Source organism: Vigna unguiculata, chromosome 10 (assembly GCF_004118075.2).
Source record: "Vigna unguiculata cultivar IT97K-499-35 chromosome 10, ASM411807v1, whole genome shotgun sequence".
NCBI lineage: Eukaryota > Viridiplantae > Streptophyta > Magnoliopsida > Fabales > Fabaceae > Vigna > Vigna unguiculata.
The window spans coordinates 25,181,152-25,196,057 of NC_040288.1; the positions used below are offsets into that span (position 1 = coordinate 25,181,152).

At 34.3% G+C, this 14,906-nt stretch overlaps 1 protein-coding gene across 1 annotated transcript; it reads left to right on the forward strand.

Moving 5' to 3' along the window:
• The first annotated feature begins 9,186 nt into the window (after positions 1-9,186).
• LOC114165975 (receptor protein kinase-like protein ZAR1) lies at positions 9,187-13,710 on the forward strand. The gene is made up of 2 exons (XM_028050622.1): positions 9,187-11,032; positions 12,558-13,710. The coding sequence occupies exons 1-2, from the start codon at positions 9,526-9,528 to the stop codon at positions 13,190-13,192; spliced, it is 2,142 nt and encodes a 713-aa protein (XP_027906423.1). The 5' UTR covers positions 9,187-9,525; the 3' UTR covers positions 13,193-13,710.
• Positions 13,711-14,906: the final 1,196 nt, after the last annotated feature.

Here is a 14,906-nt window from a genome sequence, read left to right on the forward strand (position 1 = left end):
TCTTTTTGGGTTGTGGCTCATGTATCAGCTTAACTCTTAATTTCCTATTTTGTTCTTGTATCGGTTTAGTTTTGACATCGTGGTGTGTCTTGGATAACTGTAAGGAGTTAAGTTTAAACTCCGGGACTGCGCTATTATTATATCTTATTTGTGTGACGTTTTATTTTAATTATGTTTATTAAATTAAATGGGACATTACATGTATATTGATAATATATATATAACTATTCAGAACTCATCCAAATATAAAATAATTTACAATTATTTTCAAACGAATACCCAATTAGTAAGACTTTATTTTTTAAATATTTAACTGTATCTATATTTAATAGGAAGACATTTTATAATATATATATATATATATATATATATATATTAAAAATAAAAATTAAATAATTTTAAAAAAATTCCTTACTTTTTCCTAATCTAAATAACTTTATTTTTCTTTATTTCATTCATTTCTTTTTATTTTATTAATCCGAAGGTATTAAAAAGAATTTAGATGTGTTTCTTTTGAAATATAAGATAACATGATATATTTCATTTTTAGTAAACTCATGCTACTTGAACAAATATAGAGTATAAAGCCAAGAAAAAATTGTATTTAAAGCCTAAATTTAAAAAACAAAATAGGGAGCGAAAATAGCAGTGGTAACTAATAAAAGAAGAAAATGACAAAGATAAAAAGATTAAGAAAAAAGAAAACTGCACAGACACTCCTTTCCTTACTAAAGTTGGGTGGCATGAGAGAGGGCGTCGCTTGGCGGAGGCGGTCACCGGAGAAGAGCGGCCACCGTGAGAAGGATTACAAGTGTTTTAGGTTTATTTTGAATACTGCAGCGAAATATAAAAAATAAAAAAATAAAAAGACCCGAAATACCCTTCCGAATGCCCATTAGTTGAGGGTACTTTGAACTTTTCAAGATTCTAAACCCCAATAAAAATCATTACTGAATTTGAAATGATTAGGGAATACTTTTGCACAGTGAGGTATAGAAAAGTTGTGTTAATTTGTGTGGCTTTTTTAGCTTCTAAGTTTGGTTTGCATGATTGAGACGTAGATGCAATTGTACTTGATGATTCCACTCAAAAATTGAATAATTTGCATCACTCATTTACGTGAGGAAACAAATCACTGTTTTACTTTTCTGGTTATAAAAATTCTCTCATAATTTGGTTTCAAGAGAAATAAATTTCGGTAAGGAAAATACAACAAAAATTGTAGATCAAAGGTTAACATTTGGATATTTGAAAGCCAAATTCTGACTTGTGATATAGGGTTCTAATTTTTCAAACCTCCAATGCGACAAAAAAAAAAAAACACTTTTGGTCTCTTTTAATAATGATTTAATATTTTCTTTATTTATTTTTTAGTCCACGTAGTCTTATAAAGTAAAATGTCATCCTTTCATTACACTAACATTAACCACTTATATTTATTGTCTAATTTTAAAAGTAAAATAAAAGAAATAAAGTTAATGTTTTTTAATTGACTAAAATTAATTGTTAGTATTATATTTGTTTTGTGATTAAAACAGAAAGATATCTTTTTAAAAATATAGAAATTATATTGAGTCAAAAATAAATAAATAAAAAACATTAAATCCTTACACTAAATAGAAATACAAAAATGTTATTAAACCTAAAAAAGTACTAAACCCATAGATGGAAGGTGGAAATTTGACTCTCTAAAGAGTGTTAATGGGGAAATTAAATTTCAAATAGGTCTTATTGGAGATTTTTTTTTTTTTATAAAAGGAGTGTCATTTGCGAAAGAAAAAAAAATTGTTGAAACTTAAGGTGTAAAAGTACTATTGATGATGGCATGAGCAAGCCATTGAGTGAGAAAGTGGTGGTTGGTTTAAGAAAGGGATTTGCACTAATGACCCTATTGGTCTCTAGTGCCATAGTGCGAAATGTGATGAAAAATATGAGTCCATGTTAACCGAAAAGGCTATTATAATGTCCTGGAATTTGTAAGATTCCAGAAAAAGGTTAAACATCCAAAGATTGTTTTCTGTGCTGTACCAAAATTTTGCTTCAAGTTTAGGCTTTGTGACATCACCAAATTTGGTGTAGTTTTTAACAAGCATTCAATTTAAAATATCATGATGACGACCAAGATGTAGAGATTTACTTGCACGAGTGTTTGGTTTCGTTACTTTACCCTGAACAAATACTTGTTATTCATTTGATTTTCTCGAACCTTTTTGTTTTTTGGTTTAGAACATGGAGTAGAAAGTGTGGAAGAAGAAGAAAAAAAAAAATGAAACCTTAAATTGTTTTGATCAATAGAGTTGGAAAATGATGATAAATAAATAAAAATCTGCAAATTGGCATATCTAGAAAATAATCGAAATCATTGTATTAAGAACAAAATTGATTACATGTTTAAATAAATATTATTTGTCTCGGGTGAAACAATTTGTCTTTTTATGAGTATGAGATTTTATAAAATAATTGTTGACTATTTCACTAACGTGTTTCGTAATTTTGTAAAATAATTTAAAATAAAAAATAACTTATAAAAATAAATTAAAGTTAAATAATTTTTAAATTAAAATTAAAGATGAATGATTTCGCAACTTATCAAAATTTAAATTATAAACTCTAAATTTTAAATTCTAATAAAAAAAGTAGTACAACTATAATTAAAAGAAAAGAGAAGAAGCAACTTAATATAAAAACATAACTTAAATTTCAATAATCTAAATTAAAAAAAAAAACACATTACAAAGTAATAAAAGGAGTCATGTTTACTCTCAAAGAATTTATACATATAATATAATATGTGAAATTCTAAAAAATAGTATTTTAGAAGTGACAGTCATTTTGTTATGTATATATACATATCTCCGGTGCATAACAAGATACATTTAAATTATTTTTCTCTCTTGAATGATATCACGAGTCTCTTTGATCCAAACATCTCCTTTTAGCGTTTGACGTTGTGCGCTCCTTCTCTTTTTTGCACTCCCTCACACTCCAAGGCTATCTCGTGTGTTGTCATCGCTGCTCCTTCCCTCCATCAACAACTTGCTTCCGCACCCTCCCCTCCTTCTTCAACTCGCGTGTTATCCTTCCTCTTCTAGCAACGACGACCTATGTCCCATTGTTGACGTCATGTTTTCAACTCCTTTACCAGTCACTCTACCACTGGCTCCTTTACCAGTCACTCTACCACACTCCTCCTGGGGTAAACTTGAATTTCACCTGGATCTCACTATCTCTAATATAAAAAATAACATCCCCTTTGTGATGGAAATAGACAAGGACCATTATCCTATGTGGGCTGAATTTTTTGAAACTCAGGCTCAGGCAACTAAGAGTTATTCACCATATTATCCCTCACATAGGAAGAAACGTCTAACTCCAACCGATGTTGATCACAAACAATGGACCACTCTTGATTCGATTGTACTTTAGTGGATCTACTCTACCATCTCTTTCGATCTTCTCGCCATTGTCATGTAGAAAAGATACACAGCTATAATTATCTGGAATCATTTGGCTGCCATTTTTTAGGACAATAAGAATTCTTGTTTTGTTGCTCTCGAACATGATTTCTCTTCCACTCACATGCATGGCTTTCCAAATTTTTTTGCATATTGTCAACGACTTAAACAAATATCTGATCAGTTGGTGAATATTGGTGCTCTTGTCAACAATCATCGTTTGGTATTACAGCTAGTCTTTGGTTAGTCTAAGCCTTTTCATGGTGTAGCCACCCTGATTTGTCAGAGCAACCCTTTTCCTTCCTTCTTCCAGACCCGTTCTATGCTGACTCTCGAGGAATCTAGTTTGGTGAAGATGTAAATCGTTGCTTCTTCTACCAATATGCACACGTCAACCCACAAGACCATGATCACTCCTTACAACCATACCCCAATCATAAGTTAAACAATTGTTTTGGGTCTAACTACAATCACAACAATTTGGGTCGCTCTGGTGGATGCAATTAACATAGTGGATCTCGCTCAAATGGTTCATTTGATTCATCTACTTTTCCCACTATAGCTCATTCTCCATTATGGCAGCCACCTTAGTCTTTTCCTTGGAATCCCTAGGGTTGAACTCCCCCTCCTTCGGGCATGCCTCCTTGTTCTTATCCCACATCTCAATGGACTCATCCCACAAGACCTTAGACGCAAGCCGACATTCTGGGTCAACATCCTTAGGCTCACACTGCCATAATTTGCCTAGTACCTACCGAAATTGTTGTTATTATGCACACTATGTCCCTAACACCTGACAACACATAGTAATGGACACTAGAGTCTTGTCTCACTTAACGACATCACAAGGTAATCTCACGTCTTATTCTAATTTGAGTCATTTAAATCAGACACGTATTGTTGGTAGTGGTCAAGGTATTTCCAATTTAGGGTTTCAATCACACAATCCTTCCAACATCAAATCACCATAGACCTCTCAACCTTAACAAAGTCTTGCCCACACTACATATTATAAAAAATTTAATTTTTGTGCGACAACTCATTATTAAGAATAACAGTCTTGTTTCCTCTTTGACCCTTTTTGTCTTCTCTGTTATTGATTTCAAGACGGGGATTCCTCATATGAGATGTAACAGTGTTGGCGACCTCTATCTAGTCACTAATCTCACTTCTTTTGCTAGTCTAGCTTTCGATGTTTGCACAATTGTCTTATCCATCCCAGTTTTTCTTTTTTTGCAGTCTCTTTGTAGGAATAAGTTCATTGTCTCTGAACCTTTGAATTCAAAAACTATTTGTGATTCATGTGTGTTTGGCAAACATTTTAATTTTCCTTTTGTGTCATACAATAATGTTACTTTGATGCCTTTTGATATTTTACACAGTGATATTTGGACATCACATGTTTTAAGTTTCTATGGTTATCGCTATTATGTTTTGTTTCTGGATAATTACATTGATATCCTGTGGACGTTTCCTTTAGGTACTAAATCTCAAGTTTTTGAAAAGTTTACATCTCTCACTAATCAAATTGAAACATAATTTTCCCAAAAAAGTTAAATGTTTTCAATGTGATAACGATCGTGAGTATGATTATACGTTGTTTCATTGATTTTGTGATGATAGTGGTCTTCTCTTTCGATTCTCTTGCCCTCATACTTCTTCTCAAAACAACAAAGCATAACGTAAAATCTGAACCATTAACAAGTGTTTTGATTTGTCCCATAAAAAGGTAATAATATTGTGATATGTCATTTTTGATGAAGCACAACATATGCCTTCCTTCCCTATCTCTACTTATGACAACTTCATAGATGACACACAACCCTCCCTTGTTCATCCCTGGCCTAACCCTAGCCCGGGACCTTTTCTTAACCCACAACCTATAAGATTACCCTATGCCTTCCTTCCCTATCTTTACTTATGACAACTTCATAGATGACACATAACCCTCCCTTGTTCATCCCTGGCCCGGAACCTTTGCTTAACACACAACCTTTAAATCAATTTATATCTTTTGAAGAATAACCATGCATACATTTTTCTATTAAATTTAATTAAACACAAGTAAAAAATAAGCTTAAAAATTTCCTAATATACTAAAATCTTACCAACCCTAAATGTACGACTTTTTATAAACCTAATAACACCGAAGTCCTGCTAACACTACATGACTTTAGTAAGCTAATAACATAAAAGTCATCTCATAGTCACAACTTTAGTTCCACAATGAAGTTGTTTGAACAATTCATGAGGTCGTGTCATATCATGCATAACACAACTTTGCTTTGAATGAACAAAATAAAAAATAACCCTACAAGTTAACATTAATCAAAGTTGTATCAGGTTGCAACGACTTTCTTCACAACACCATAGTTGAATCTATAACAATGATTTCAACTCAATTAAAATGAAGTAATGTATTCCTAAAAATGACTTTCTCCTAATGAAGTTGCACTAACTTAACACTATTTACCCATTGTCATAACTTTCTTTAAAGAAATTTTGCACCATTTTAATAAAGTCGACATTTAATTACATCAATTTAGTAAAATAGCCTAAAATATTTGACCTCCTAAATTACAATGTTATTATATTTATTTAATGTTCATTATTTAACTAGTTGGTATTAGGGATGTCAACGGGACGAGTAGGGTATGGGTAGTAACTTCCCCGTACCCTACTTGTTGGATAAATATTTTCCCCGTATTCGTACCCATATTCGTCGCGTATCAAACCCGCCTAATTTTTTCATATGCACGGGTATTCATGGGTATCCGCAGGTATTTACAAAATTATTTAAAAAAAATATTTAATCATAAATTAAAATAAAATAAGATACATCATTGTCATAAATTTTAAATAAAGTTCAAATAAACTTAAATTCATACAAGTCCAAATAATTATAAAAGTAAATATAAAATGACGTTCAACATAATAGCAACAAGTGTACTTTCTCCGATTGATTCCTGAAAAATAAACAAATAATAAACCTCATTTGCCACGTGTCAAGTATTCTTATTTTGATTCCATCATTTGACAACAAGCATACCATAAATGACATCATTGTCTATATAGGGTTTGATGTATATGTTCAATTTCAAAGAAAGGAAAGAGAAGAATGTGAAAGGGTGTACATGGGAGAAGACAACATACAAATACTTGAAGCGAGAAGAGTGAAGACAAAAGACAAGACAAGATGTGCAGCTTAGAAAAAATCAGGTCAGAATGTTTTTTACTAATATATATATATATATATATATATATATATATATATATATAAGGGTATTTTTGTGAATTAAATTTTAGCGAGTACGGGTATTCACGGGTACGAATATTATGATACCTGTACTCGTCTCGTTAACATGCGAGTATCAAAAATATATGTACCTGCGGGTAGCGGATATCCATTTTTAATATCTGTTTCTTACCCGTTGCGGGTTTTATCTGCGGATACGCATGCACAAGTTTTTTTGACATCCCTAGTTTATATTATTTATGTTGACAATTTATTCGATAGTATTATAGTATTACATTATGACATCTTAGTAAGAGAAAAGAAAAAGGAGATATAAAAAATAAATAATGATATTTTCATTTGATTAAATGAAAAACTAAAAATTAATTTTCAAAAACAAAAATATTTATCATTTGTATTTTTGAATTTAGTTTTCAAAATAATTTCCTAGCCACGTTTCAATTTAAACGTTATACATATATTTCATTGTGAAACCCTTAACTAATGCTATTTTCAAAATGCATTTGTGGGGCATTTTTAACGGTAGTTGCCTCCACTTTTTTTTTCAAATTCGCTGACTAATAAAAAGTTTCTCAAGTTGTTAGAGAGTAATTGAAAAAGTAATGAGTTGCTCGATTAAGCAGTTTCCTACCTATTCTTTCATACATTACGAAAGGCCTTTTAAAGTAAATTGTGAGATGCATTTGGAAAACTTTAATCGTCTCCTTGTATTTGAAAAGAGAAAAAAAAAAAAGAAATAAAGACAAAGAAGAAATAAGGTGTGAAAAGAAAAAAATACGTTATAAAATAAGTGAATTTTCAGCTATCTCCTTATGCAGAAATAATTAACTTATACATAACAAATAGAAAAATATTATTTTAATATTATGTAATTTGATCATAACGAGGAAGAGGTTAAAGATAAGACCACCAAAAGATTTGCAATGGTAACAAATAATTTAATTAATCACTTGTTAATATTCATATTTATGAATATTTACAACTTATTTAATTATTATATTTATCAAGTCAAAGTTTATTTAAATATTAACTTTATTTAAACTTGTAATTCATAAATACAAGATACTTGGATTTGTTTGTTTTTGTAAAAATACATGTCTTCGTCCTAATCTTATCTATAACAATAAAGGGAATTCTTTTTTTTTGTCCACATTTCATAATACCTATTTTACCCTTAGTTATTTTAAAAATCAATTATTTTATAAATAATTTATTTTTAATCATTTTTCTACAAATCTCTTTTGTCTTAAATCATCATTTAAATTTTCTTTTTACATATTTTATTTTTTTATAATTTTATATTTAACAACTATTTTAAAAATTATATATTTGTTATTAATCTTAACTTTCTTAAAAATTACAAAATGCGAATAGAGAGGCGCTGTCGCGCCTGTGTGTTCGCTAGTATTTTATAATGTAAGTTTAGTTAGATTTTATCTTTATTTTTATTTGAGTTAATATTTTAAAAAATAATTTTGAAATTATTCTATTTAAAATTTATAAAAGAATGTCTGCTGTCGTAATTCATTTGCTCAAAGAGTAAAATCGACAAAGAAAGGTGGTAGTGCTTTGTACTCGTTTTGACACGTTATCATATTTAATTGAAAGATGTGTAAAACTAAATAAAAAGTAATATAATAATACCATTCTTTTTAAAATGATTTCTTCATTTTTTTTTTCTATTAAACAAACTACATCAATTTCCTAAACTGTCTCCACTAAACCAACAAGACATAATGTTGCTGAGTTATGATTTTTATGGTTAGTTAAATAGTAAAATAATATGATCATATAAAAAAATATAGTAACCATGACGTAAAAGAAATAAAAGAGGTTAAATATTTTTTTTAAACTACTATTAAAAGGGTAATAATACATTAACATTCAATTATTTATTTATTTTATATCTATTTAACACTAATAAAATTATATTTTTAATTTTAAATATAAAATATAAAATAATTTTGGAAAAATTGTATGAAAAAAAAATATATTAGGTTTTTTTAAAATGTTGGATAGCTGTAGAAAAATTAAATAGTGTTATTTCTTTATAATTTTTTTCATTCATAATCTATATTTTATGAAAGTTATATAATTTTTTTTAACAAATAGAATGTATGTTTTCTATGTATTAATGGAGTTTTGATTAGACTATAATATAAACTTTCACATATCGTTCATTAATGGAGTTTTATATCTATGTATTAATGTATAGTTTAATTTTGAAAATTAAATACAATTTTTATAATAATTTAAAATAAAAATAGATTCAATTTAAATAAAAGTGTAATGTGAGTTGCTTTCTTTATCCATATTCATAGTGCATAAGCTCTAAAAGGTAAAATTAGATGTACCCATTTGGATAATCTTATATAAGAATAGAAAAACCAGCATTAAACCGTGACAAGAAAATGAAGAACTAATAAGACAAAGTGAACTGCGATTTGAAGTTGCATTTGCATGCGTGGAACCAAGTGAAGAAGAACAACAACAAAAACAAACATTCTATTCTTTCTCTGTCTTGTTTTTCTTACATTACACTTCACTCTTTGTCTCTTCCACCCTTCGGTTAGCAAGTCTCACACTAAGTTTTTGGCGGGAGATAGACCCCACCAAATTAAAAACAAACCCTTCTTCTCATAAATGCAGCAACCCCTCTTTCCCCTTCTCCCATAAACAACCATCATATAACATAACACAACCATTTCACACACTCATCTCTCTCACAACTTCACATTACACAATCTTTCGTCCGTTCTTACATCCCTCTTCCAAAACGGCGGCGTTCCAATCACCATTCACTTAAAAACAAGCATGACGCGTTCTCTGTTTCTCTTTCATTTTCTTGTTCTCATATTTCACGTTTTGTTCAGTTTCATTCCGGTGCTTTCACTCTCCTCCGACGGCCTCGCGCTTCTCGCTCTAAAGTCCGCCGTTGACCAGCCCTCCTCCGCTTTCTCCGACTGGAACGACGGCGACGACACGCCCTGCGCCTGGTCAGGAATCGTTTGCGCCAACATCTCCGGCGAGGAGGACCCCCGCGTGGTCGGAATCTCCCTCGCCGGAAAATCCATCTCCGGCTACCTCCCGTCAGAGCTCGGCACGCTGCGCTTCCTCCGCCGACTCAACCTCCACGACAACGCCTTCTCCGGCGTCCTCCCAGCGCAGCTCTCCAACGCTACCGCACTCCACAGCCTCTTCCTCCACCGCAACAACCTCTCCGGCCCCATCCCTCTCTCCCTCTGTAGCCTCCCACGCCTCCAAAACCTCGACCTCTCTGAAAACGCATTCTCCGGCCACATCCCCGACCACCTAGGAAACTGCAAGAACCTCCAGCGACTTATCGTAGCCGGCAACAGATTTTCGGGTGAGATTCCCGCCGGAGTGTGGCCGGAACTTCAGAACCTCCTCCAACTCGACCTGTCCGCGAACGAGTTAACCGGTTCAATCCCTGACGAAATTGGAACCCTAGTTTCCCTCTCGGGCACGCTGAACCTCTCTTTTAACCACCTCTCCGGTAAGATTCCGGCGTCGCTGGGAAAATTGCCGGCGACGGTGAGCTTCGATTTCAAAAACAACAACCTCAGTGGAGAAATTCCCCAAACGGGGTCGTTTTCAAACCAAGGTCCCACGGCGTTCCTTGGAAATCCTAACCTATGCGGGTTTCCTCTTAGAAAATCATGTTCCGGTTCGGACCGGGATTTTTCTCCCGGTTCGGATCAAAACAAACCGGTCCACCGGTCAAAGGGGTTAAGCCCCGGTTTAATTATTTTAATCTCCGCGGCTGATGCTGCTGTTGTGGCCTTCATTGGGCTTGTGATTGTTTATATCTATTGGAAGAAAAAGGATGATGAGAATGCGTGTAGTTGCATTAGGAGAAGAAAGTTTGGCGAAGAGAAAGGGAGTGCGTGTTTGTGTGGTGGATTCCCATGCGTTAGTGGGGAGAAAAGTGATGACGATGATGATGAAGATTATGAGGTGGAGGGGGCTGAGGGTGAGGGTGAAGGGGAATTGGTGAGGATTGATAAGGGATTGAATTTTGAACTTGATGAGTTGTTAAGGGCTTCTGCCTACGTGTTGGGGAAGAGTGGGTTGGGAATTGTGTATAAGGTGGTGTTGGGGAATGGGGTACCTGTGGCTGTGAGGAGGCTGGGAGAGGGAGGGGAACAGAGGTACAAAGAGTTTGCTGCAGAGGTTATGGCCATTGGGAAGGTCAAGCACCCTAATGTTGTAAGGTTGAGGGCTTACTATTGGGCACATGACGAGAAGCTTCTCATCAGTGATTTCATCTCCAATGGCAATCTGACACATGCCCTTAGAGGTTAGTTCTCTTGCTTCGTTTCACTTAGTGCTTAGTTCTTTTCGTTTGTTTCACTTTTTTTTGTTTGTTAGTTTGTTTTGGGTTGTTGTATTGATGCATTGAGTTGATGTTTTGGGTTATTCTCTTCATGCTTTGAATGGAAGTGATCTGAATCGGAGTGATATTGATAGATAAAAGTGAGATGGTTTAACGAGACAAAACATTAATTAATGGTTGGTGGGTATTTTTGAACTTGATGCATGACATCTATGGGTTAAAAATGACTAATCATGAGTGAATGAATGATAGATTAATAATATAATAACGGAAGCATCACATACACATATGGTAGTTTTGTACTTTATTGTCCATGTGACTTGTAAATTAGTCTTAATTTCTTTGCTTAAAGGGAAAGTTTATTTAGTGGTTTGGTTTAAGCTGGTGCTCGTGCTGGGATTTATAAAGTAGGACTTGAGTTCTGTGCAACTTTTTCTTTTTCTTTTTGAAATCGCTCACATTTATATCTAGAATATACTCTACAGTATTATTTTTCAAAAAATATATATACTCGTTATATTATGACTCGTGAAATGAATTTGTGTAACTTATGACGACCACTGTTTTTCATGAGATAGTAGGTAGGTATTAGTAATTTTATATTGTCCAATATAAGTAATATTTTTAAAAAATTGGTAGCTATGAAGATAGATAGTTTTCTTAAAGAAATCTTCTACAAGTGAAAAAAAAAAAAAACATAGATTTTCATGATACTGGCTATAGAATATATGTGTTTGTTCCGTGATTCGTATTATAACCAAAAGAATGAGTTGAAGCCTCTTGTCTTTCTGACGTTTAATCACTAACAAAACAAAACTTGTTTATCAAAGTTGAAGTTTCACTCTTCCACTCATCTTCCCTTCTCATCTGCAATGTTTTTTTCCTTTAAAATCTTTGCTTTCCTTCTTTCCCAAGACTTTGAGTCAGATGGATTGGATCTCTTTTTGTTCCTTTTAAATATATCTTACGTTTGTAGGCCGAAACGAAGGGGGCACTCACGTTTATGCCTTTCATTCTGGGAAAAAGTTGTGAAAATGGGTGCTTTTTGTTTGATGATTGTTTGATTTATCTTTTAGGTTAAACATTCTCCATTATGAAACACAGTGTTTATATCTTCTTCGTAAGGGTCTACTTATTTTTTCCTTGCTTCCATCGCACCTCTGTCTCAGGCACAATATCATTAAAAGAAAGATACTACGATTACATTCTGTAATACACTCATCAAACAAGTTCTTAAATTAATATCGCAAAACTGTGTTTCACTTTTTATCAAGTTAGATTCCCGCTCATCATTGTGTAGTATATTGCAGTAAATTTTTATAATAAAATGTGTTACTTAATGTAGGAAAGTGTATCCTATTAAAGTCAACATAAATTTATAAATTATAATTGCAAGGAAAGTACTTTACAATGATCTGCATTTGCATTCTGTACCAAATGTTACAAATGATTTTCTCTAATGTTCACACTTCACTCAATTTGACTGCAGGGAGAAACGGTCAACCATCTACAAATCTTTCATGGTCCACCCGGCTGAAAATCGCAAAAGGAACAGCGAGGGGCTTGGCGTATCTCCACGAATGCAGCCCAAGAAAGTTCGTCCATGCTGACATCAAACCCTCCAACATTCTACTTGACAACGACTTCCAACCCTTCATTTCTGATTTCGGCCTGAACCGTCTGATCAGCATCACCGGCAACAACCCCTCCACCGGTGGATTCATGGGTGGAGCTCTTCCTTACATGAAGTCTTCCCAGAAAGAGAGAACCGACAATTACAAAGCCCCTGAGGCTCGTGTCCCTGGCAGCAGACCCACCCAGAAATGGGACGTGTACTCATTTGGGGTTGTGTTGCTTGAAATACTAACTGGGAGGTCACCGGAATCATCTCCCACCACATCAACTTCCATGGAAGTCCCTGACTTGGTAAGGTGGGTGAGGAAAGGGTTCGATCAAGAAAGCCCGTTGTCTGAGATGGTTGATCCATCGCTGCTCCAAGAAGTGCGTGTTAAGAAAGAGGTGCTGGCTGTGTTTCACGTAGCTTTGGCTTGCACTGAAGGAGACCCTGAGGCTCGGCCAAGGATGAAAACTGTGTCTGAAAATCTTGATAAGGTTGGAACGTAACGTTCAAACTTTGCAGTGTGCTAGCTCTATGACTCAGTCTGAGATGGGAATTTATTCAAAAGATCCACTTCAATCTAACAATGCATTTCTGTGGTAACTCAGAAGGTTTTATGCTTGGCATCAACATGGTGCTGCAAATCCGTTCCTTCAATCTCGGATAAGCCCCTTTTACATTTGTTTCTGGAAATGAATTAATTTTTTTTGAGAGCTGTAATTATCGCTTATGTCTCATTCTCATTTTATTATTTTTTTGTTAGAGGAAATTGTTAGATATTTTAATTCTTATTCGTATTAGTTTTCCTCCAAAATGTTATTGCAATACCATAATGTCTTGCATTTTATCATTTGAGTTTGCAATGTAGTTCTCAGTGATATTGTGCATGTACGGCTGTAACAGTTTGGGTCTAGGAATGGGATTATTTGGAGATGAGAACACTTAAATAACTCTCACAATCCCTGTATCTTGCATATTTTGGATTGAATTTGAGCATTTTTATTCGACGGATTTCTTCTTGTATCTCCGAGATTTCTTTTGTATTTTAAAAAATATTTCAAATTACAAAATTATCTTTTGATCATTTAATCACAAAATAATATAGATCGTGTAAGGTTCACAATTTTCTTATTATTATACCCTAAATTGTAAAGGGTTGTTCCAATCTTATGGGCCTAAGAGTCAGCCTAAAACGAATTATGACCTAATCTATCATAACACTCACACTTTCACTCATTCATAGAAATGTAGTCGTCTCCCTCAACTTTCCCCAAAAGAGCTCTGTTAGGGTTTGTGCTATCTTGATCAAGCAAGCTCAACTTCGTTCCCGTACTCCACGTAAGTTACTCCTTAGCTAATACTAATCTTCCTCCAGCTATGCTTTTATAATCCTAGTTAGGGTTTCGTGGTAACCTTGTTCTAGTTTTATTCCACCGTTTGTTTCCAGTTTTGGGTCTGTCCGTAGAACTGTTGTGCTCACAGTTGCGTATCAAAGTTCCTGCTAGCTTTTCCAAGTAAGGGAAGTTAGAACCCTCTTGTTTGTTTGGTGCGATTGTTGTTGTTTTGCATTTCTTTCGTGATTGATTGAGCTTGTATGCTGTTGTGGATGTATAGGATGGTTGGCATTATTGTTTGGGTATGAAAATATGTCTGTGGCAGGGAGAAACAGTGGCGAGGTATGATACTCGCCCAAGCGAGCTTGTCTTGCCTAGGCGAGACTTGTAGGAACAGGTCAGGGCTGCACTCGAGCTCTCGCTCAAGCGAAAGCTCTTGTTTTGAGCGAGGCACTATCTCGCTTAGGTGAGAGACGCTCACCTAAGCGAGAACGCGTGAGAGCCTTGGCATGTTGCTCCTGTTTTAGCCCAGGCGAGGAACCTCACCTTTGGGCGAGGGGTTGTCTCGCTCAGGCGAGGAGGGCTCGCCTAAGCAAGTCTGGGAAAGTCTCCCAGCGCCCTTGTCGCGATCTCACCTAAGCGAGAGTCCACTTACCGCCTAAGCGAGGGCACTCCTCTTGCCTGAGTGAGGGCTCTTGGCTTGAGCGAGATCTACTACAGGTTACACTGTTTTTCTTCGCTTGGTTAATTGGAGTGTTTGATTTCTGTTATACTCTATATAATGCATGAGGCCTGCGAAATGAAATGCATGGTATAAGTTGTGGTTATAAATTGGATTGATGTGATTGTGTGATCTTGGCATGTGAAACAAATGAGATGGTTGGTA

Excerpts from the sequence above, each read along its gene's own strand:
- LOC114165975 (XM_028050622.1), top strand. The coding sequence starts at position 9,526 with ATGACGCGTTCTCTGTTTCTCTTTCATTTTCTTGTTCTCATATTTCAC. Across the intron at positions 11,033-12,557 it reads TCTGACACATGCCCTTAGAG|GGAGAAACGGTCAACCATCT; the intron begins GTTAGTTCTCTT and ends ATTTGACTGCAG.